The following is an 8,123-nucleotide window of genomic DNA, read 5'->3' as shown; positions in this document are numbered from 1 at the left end:
AGAAAGCTATCTGGCTAACGTGCAGCCAGATAGCTTTCTACTGGACGCACAGAGGGGAAACTGGTATCCATCTTCTTGTCTCTCTCTGGAGAAGACGGTAAGCAAATTTCCCAAAATGTTGGCGTGTTCTTTTAAGGAGAGTCCTAACATATTCTCTTTTTCCCCCCTCTGTACTTTGACTCTAGTAGCCTACAAAGAAGGAGATGACTAACAGATGAGGCGCAGAAACAAACAGGAACTCCGTTAAGCCCTGGGGGGGGGGGGGGGGGGGGTGACAACAACAATGGCGACAGGAATCGCAGACTCTCGGCTCTCTGGCTTCCCACAGTGTCCACGTAGCGACGGAAAGCAAAGAGGGAGAGGCATGAGGCGGTCGAGACGTTCCTTTTCGTGTTCAAACGTTCTCGTGGACTGATGGACGTTTCTCCCGACGGGGAGTCCGGAGGCCCTGAGGTTTAACAGGCAGAGAGGAGCAGGAGGAGAGACTGGAGGAGGTTGGAGGTCGCTGCGGTGACCCCCCTCCTCCTGTAGGGGTTATAGGTCAGTGGTGAGAGAGGAACTATCGGCGTCGTGGCGGTTCAGGGGCAGTCTGGCGTTCGCAGGTTTCGGTTTGATTGCATCGAAGGCGGACGGACGAGACAGACGGGGGGGGGGGGGGGGGGCAGGCTGGTAGACGGAAAGACTGGCCAGAGGGAAGACACAAAGGGACTAAGCTACACACTCCTACAGCCGTATGTTACAACCTGTACGTTACAGCCTGTACGTTACAGCCTGTACGTTACAGCCTGTACGGTACAACCTGTACGTTACAGCATGTATGTTACAGCCTGTATGTTACAACTTGTACGTTACAACCTGTACGTTACAACCTGTGCGTTACAGCCTGTATGTTACAACCTGTACGTTAGACTGCAAAACAGCTCTGCCCCCAAGTGTCTTATAATTGGAACCAAATCCAGACACCAGCGACCAAATTAGTTTGAAAGAAAATGGGGTTATGACTTCGAATATAACCAAAGATTAACGCTTGCCTGAACATTTATGAGTTATGTAATGATGTAGTTATCAGAAAGGTAAACAGACCATCTAAACCATGCCTTTATGGTTGCGTCCATCATTGTTGGACACAGTGAATAAACAAGGAAATTCTAAAAAAAAAAAAAAAAAAAATTGTATGAATTATTTTTTTACTTGTATTTGGTTCGAATTTATAAAAGAGAGTAAAACTATGGGGGGAGCAATAATATTATTTATTCAACATGTTAAGGGAAAATAATAGAAGTATAGGTAGCAGCGGTTAGCTTACTTTCTGTTTGGGCAGAGATGTTTGACAGGGGAACGTCGTCGTTAGCGTGCAGGTGTGCCTAAGCTAGCGGGCCAGTTAGCTAATCAAACGATCCATTAGCCAGCCAGGCCGTCCAGAATCAAGAGACGGGACTGAGTTAACAGAAAGAGAGATGGAGACTGTGGGAGGGTGAGGACAGTGAGACGGGGAGGGTGGAGACAGAGAGACAGGGAGGGTGAAGACATGGAGACAGGGAGGGTGGAGACAGAGAGACAGGGAGGGTGAAGACATGGAGACAGGGAGGGTGCAGACAGAGAGACAGGGACAGTGGAGACAGAGAGAGGAGGGGCAGGGAGGGTGGAGACAGAGAGACAGGGAGGGTGAAGACATGGAGACAGGGAGGGTGCAGACAGAGAGACAGGGACAGTGGAGACAGAGAGAGGAGGGGCAGGGAGGGTGAAGACATGGAGACAGGGAGGGTGCAGACAGAGACAGGGACAGTGGAGACAGAGAGGGGGGGGGCAGGGATGGTGGAGACAGAGAGAGGGGGAGACAGGGAGGGTGGAGACAGAGAGATGGGGGAGACAGGGAGGGTGGAAACAGAGATGGGGGGGCAGGGAGGGTGGAGACAGACAAGGAGGGTGGAGACAGAGAGGGGGGGGCAGGGAGACAGGGAGGGCCAAGCCAGTCATTCACAGCAGTGTTTCCCCTAGGATTTTTTTCAGGGGTGGTTGTAGGTCCCCAAAACTACTAGTGTTTTCGCGGGGCGCACGTGTCTCGGAGTTGTCTCGGAATGGATTTGGTAGCTTTTTTCTGCGTCTCCGTAGACCGTGCTGCACCACCGGTTTAACCTGTTAATCTGTAGACTTTTTTCAGAAATTGCACCTAAAGGTACATGCCTAAGTAAATGGAAGATTGCTCCACTTCTACAAGGTCAATTTGCATGTTCTTGGTATCTAGGAACATCTAGGGACCTGGGGGTATGTATTCCCAGTGTCAGAAATATTGTGTCTGTTACTAGGCTTGAGTCAATTGTAATGAAGAAAAGGAGAATATAAATTACGATTTATTTTTTCATCTTTGACGGTGAATAACACCATGTTAAATCTGCGGGGTAAGCAGATGAGCTCACTGAGCTCATTCACCACATTATTGAGATCATGTGTACAAAAAATCTAAGCAAATGAATAAAGGGAAGATGATTAAACAGAAGGATTTGTAGATACAGTAATAAATGATAATCTATTTTAATTATAAATTCATATTTGACCTTGAACTTGACCTTATTATGGCCAAATCATACATCTATGGATAGGGAAAAGGCTCCTCTTTCCAATGGCAGGGTTAAATCTGGATTTAGTCATTTCCTCACGGTTTTACGATAAGAGATATAATTAGCATTTTTCCGATAAATTCTTATTTTCTGTAAATCGTACAAAACATCGGTAAAAATGAAAATATACACTTTGACTGCAAAAAAGAAAAAAAAACATTAACCTCTTAACATCATCATGAGGACGCACCACTTTGCTGACCTCTAGCGGCTCAGGTGTGCATTTCTTTTGATACAATATATAGATAGAATTAAAGCCCTATTTGTTGCCTGTCAATTGCCCTTTCAGGTGACAAAATCCGTTCAGCCGTTCTCGAGTTACATGCCGATATGTGAGGCGTGCGCCAAAGTACACATTACCACCCCCGACCTCCAGGGGCTCTACCTCCGTCAATCATTTGGCGATCTCAATTTTTTTTGGACAGGGTTGTAGCCAATGAGGGTGGCTTTCCAATGATACCCCATGATGATAATTGGGGATCGATTTATGATAAAGAAAAGCAGGGTCCCCCTATAGGGGACTTTTAAGGCGATTGATTTATATGGAAACCGATTTATGTATAATTTAGCTAGCTCGCCAACGTTACTGTGATTAATAAAAAAAAATATTAAAAAAAAAATATTATAATATTTTTTTTATTATACTTTTTTCTGGAGGGGTGGGGCGTCCCGTTGGGGAAACACTGCACAGTCATTTATTTATTTATAGACAGCTGTGTACGCACGCACACATGCACGCACACATACTGTACACACACACACACACACACACACACACACACACACACAGATCCGTCCAGAGGGTGACGTCAACCAGTTGGGGGGATATGGGGAGGGTACTGTGTGTCATCATCACGAGTCCTCGTTGCCGGAGTCGTCCTGGTTGTCGTAGCGCCGGGTGGACGTCCCCCCCTCCACCCCGCCGGCCTCGCCCCCGGACTCCATCTCGCTCTCGTCCTCCTCCTCGTCCTCCTCCTCCATGTCGTCGTCGTAGAGGTCGTCGTAGAGCAGGTCCGAGCTGCTGTCCTGCGAGGGCACGCGGGTCTGGACGCAGTACTCCGCCAGCGTGGTGGGAACCTTGACGCCGTCGCGGTCCGCCTCCGCCGCCGTGGACAGAACCTGCTTCCTGTGGGCGGGGGAGGGGGGGGGTAAAGGCTGAAGGATGGAACCACAACACAAGTACCCTGTGTCTTCCTGCTCTGTCTCCTGGGACCATATATGCCATATAGACCAGGTAGACAATATAGACCACTATATCACCCATTTGTTTGATAGAACCCATCATCAGTGTGTTACTTCTGATTATTACATGGCGTTTTAACATTTGCCGAAATGCTTGATTGTGATTGGTCAATAGCCCCAGACAGCGGTGAATTATTTTTCGATAACCACCGGTGATTGTTTTTCGCAGCTGGAGTAATCAAGCCCCACTGACACACACTGTTTCAGTGCAATTAGACACACCTGCCGGGCTGCCGGCGATAATAATAATCACTTTATTTGGGCTGACAGAGCCACAGAACAACTGCGTCTGCATTTGATCTCGTCTTGTCGATTTTGTAAAATGAATTAGGTATATTGTTAGTAAGTTAGCCATGTAATAAGCGGGATAATGTATAGCTATACTCGGTCATCATCGCAAAATAATTGACCTTCACTGACGTTTACAACTCCGTGTCGGTCAATTATTTTGCGACAATGACCTCGTAGCTATACATTATCCCTTACTTATTCCTAATCATGTCAAATAACTGACTCATTGTTCAAACTATGAATTCTCTCATTTAATTACAATCCACCCTGCAGCCTTCTGTTGCTACTCCTGATCCTGTTCCAAACACTCCACCCACTCTCCGTTAATAATAGACATGGACTAGGGATAAGTCACTTGAACATTAGACGTTTACTCCAGAAACTGGATCATAGTCATGTTTTAGTTCTTCAGACTGATCCTGGTGTCCTGGTCTTGGGTGAATCTTGTCTTAGAACAAGTGTCAGTGACTCAGATGTGGCTTTAATGGGATACGACTTGTACAGAGTGGACCAGGTTGTGAGGGAAGGAGGGCTGGTGTCAGATCAGGTTTCTCTGCGACAGTTGTAGATAATGTCACTAGGCCAAGATGTTTTGAACTTGTTGGTCCGAGGGTTCAGTGTTGAAGGGCTACTCTGATTAGGGTGCAGGCCCAGGAGGGGTTAAATCCTATTGTATTTTGTTGTTTTATTATTATTATTATTATTATTATTATTATTCAGCTTCTGCCTCGATGCATTTCAGCTGCTGATAGTCCTGATCTTTAATGGCTACAATGGGGGGAAATCACAGGTGGAACCGCACTCCCTCGTGTCTATAATGTTATTGCAATAAGCTCAATAAACACAGATAACATTTGACCAGAATTTCTCCACGACATTGAAATATTCCTGGACACGTGGACTGGCACCAATTTTTGGACGTGTAAATAAATATGTTTTCATGGCTGTTCTGGTGATGTTCTGGGACTAACCTGATGATCTCTGACGTGTAAAAGTGTTTTCATGGCTGTTATAGTGATGTTCTGGCACTAACCTGGTGATCTCTCCGACGTGTAAAAGTGTTTTCATGGCTGTTATACAACGGCATGCAAATTTCTCGATTCTGATTGGCTGAAAGTCATTTTACACGTGTTTATTCTTCACAATTCCACGCTGCTGGCCCAGGACCCGCCCACAACCGAATCACATCACATCACTCCGCCGGATCACAAGATGGCGGACAATAATATTTAACAAATGGATATGTTGATAACGACTAAACGACTAAATATCAAGCGATTCTGTCACGGCGAATGTCTTAGTCCTTTAAACAATGTTGGATGATGTAATTGATGGGTCTTGAATCATTGTGTAACAAAAGAAAAATCGCGGATTGATTGATTAGCAATTTTTTTTCAATTTCTTTTTCCTTCTCTCTGACTGCAGCCCTCACTCTCACACTGTCCGACGCTGGCTCAGTCTCCACCCACCCCCACCCCCACACACACACACACACACTCCTGTCTGCAACGCAGGGGATAGTCAGACTGAGAGAGAGCTGGGTGCTGCGCTGTTCTAAGTGAGCATGGCCTATTGAGTTGATTGATTGCTAATTTTATTACTGTACGCTTGGTTTCCAACTGGTTAAGTTTAGGCCCTCTACAGTAGGTTTTAAAAAAAAAATAAAAAAATAGGGCGAAGAAAACTTTTTTTTCCTATAGGGCAAAGAAAACTTTTTAATTTGTTTTACCTACTTTCTATAGAAGCATCTAAGAATGAAGTTCTATAGAAAGTAGGTCTGCATCCCCTTAACAATTGTGTGTATTGAGCCGTACTGTATTGTACCCATTCTGCATCTGGTAATAAAATTTTCAATCAATCAATCAATCATTCCAATAACAACCACTAACTTCATAATTAAAAACTAAAGAAAAGTTGGATGTGTTAGTTGGTTGGATGTCTTAGTTGAAAGGCAGTTGGATGTGTTAGTTGGTTGGATGTCTTAGTTGAAAGACAGTTGGATGTGTTAGTTTGTTGGATGTCTAAGTTGAAAGACAGTTGGATGTGTTAGTTGGTTGGATGTCTTAGTTGAAAGGCAGTTGGATTCCAATAACACACAGTTGGATGTGTTAGTTGGTTGGATGCACTTCCGAGCTGCTTCCACATGGAGGCAATTTCTCTTTTTTGCTGTTGTGGGAACTACTTTTTCTGGCGGATGGTTTTTTCAATAAACCTTCCGATTAATGTGTGTTTATTGTATAGCAATAAGGTTGGATGAATGTGGCAGTTGTATAAAAGCATTACACCACTTGCAGTCGTGATTTGTGAACAATAAACCATGCCTAGGGGGGTCTAACAACCCTCGGCTGCGCCTCGGGCCTAACGACCACCCCTAGGCATGGTTTATTGTTCATTGTTCAGTATACAAGAGGCAGGGGAACTATGTGAGAATGCTGTTCATCGACTACAGCTCAGCATTCAATACCATAGTCCCCTCCAAACTCATAGCCAAGCTCAGGGACCTGGGCTTAAACTATGACCTGTGCCAGTGGGTCCTGGACTTCCTGACGGGCAGACCCCAGGTGGTAAGAGCCGGCAACTGCACCTCCTCATCCATCACGCTCAACATAGGGGCCCCCCAGGGCTGTGTTCTGAGCCCCCTCCTCTACTTCCTGTACACACATGACTGCGTAGCACAGCGGAACAACAACACCATCATCAAATTTGCTGATGACACAGTAGTGGTGGGCCTGATCTCTGCCAACGACGAAAGGGCCTACCTGGAAGAGGTAGAGAACCTGTCACAGTGGTGTCAGGAGAACTGCCTCTCCCTGAACGTCAGCAAAACAAAAGAGATGATTGTGGACTTCAGGAGGTCGGGGGTCAAGGACTACAGCCCCCTCAGCATCGACGGGGCACCAGTTGAGAGAGTGAACAGTTTCAAGTACCTCGGAGCCCACATATCCGAGGACTTGACATGGACCACACACATTGACAGTGTTGTGAAGAAGGCACGACAACGCCTCTACTTCCTCAGGCGCCTAAGGAAGTTCCAAGTCAGTCAGAAGATCCTTAGGAACTTCTACTCATGTACAATAGAGAGCATCCTGACCGGCAACATCACCTCCTGGTTTGGGAATAGCACTGCACAAGACCGTAGCAGACTACAAAGAGTGACACGTTCAGCCGAACGCACAATTAGAGGGGGGCTTCCCACCCTCCAGAACATTTACAACAAGCGGTGCAAGGGGAAGGCTAAGAGAATTATTAAGGACTCGAGCCACCCGAACAACTGCCTCTTTGAACTGCTGCCGTCAGGCAAGCGATACCGGAGTCTTATGGCGAGCACAGAAAGACTCAGAAGGAGCTTCTATCCCCAGGCCATCAGGCTACTAAACGAACAATAATCGCTAAACGAACAATAATCACTATGCAACAACCATCAAATGCACACAGCACACACACCCACACGCACACACTCACTCAAACAAACAACACACTGCAGCACCCACTCTCCACACTTTAGATCACACAAACACACTTACACTTTATATTTATTGATAAAGGATTTGCACTACAACTCGTACACCTACTGTGAATTGTACCTAAACTGCACCTCGTCCATTTATGCCTTGCACTATATAGTATTGTATATTAGTACACTGCACAGTATTGTATATTGTATGGTAACTACGTCTACGAACATTGTACACATGTCTAAACTGAACACTGTGACCTCTTTTTTTACTTCTAATTTTTACTATGTCTTTATTTCATACTTATCTTGTCATGCACAGTCTCTGGAGCGCAACAGTAAGAAGCATTTTGTACAAAAGTATTCTGTACTTCTGTATGACAACTATTAAAGAAACTTGAAACTTAAACCACTCCTGCGAGTGATGTAATGCTTAATTATAGTGATGTTACGGTGATGTTCTGGCACTAACCTTTATTTTTTTATCCCCCTGATTTTTCTATTTTTCTCCCCATCCC

General features: G+C 45.5%; 1 protein-coding gene across 1 annotated transcript in view; it reads right to left on the bottom strand.

Annotated features, from left to right (window-relative positions):
• Window positions 1–84: 84 nt before the first annotated feature.
• Window positions 85–8,123, bottom strand: part of ube2r2 (ubiquitin-conjugating enzyme E2R 2) — a 22,501-nt gene continuing 14,462 nt past the window's right edge. Inside the window, 2 exon segments of the mRNA XM_084317551.1 lie at window positions 85–3,762; window positions 3,764–3,817. Of these exon segments, the coding sequence (XP_084173677.1) occupies window positions 3,471–3,762; window positions 3,764–3,817 (346 nt within the window). The 3' untranslated portion in view covers window positions 85–3,470.

This window comes from Notolepis coatsorum (genome assembly GCF_963971535.1).
Source record: "Notolepis coatsorum genome assembly, chromosome: 6".
In the NCBI taxonomy this organism is placed as follows: domain Eukaryota; kingdom Metazoa; phylum Chordata; class Actinopteri; order Aulopiformes; family Paralepididae; genus Notolepis; species Notolepis coatsorum.
This window is presented reverse-complemented; position numbering and strand designations above follow the sequence as displayed.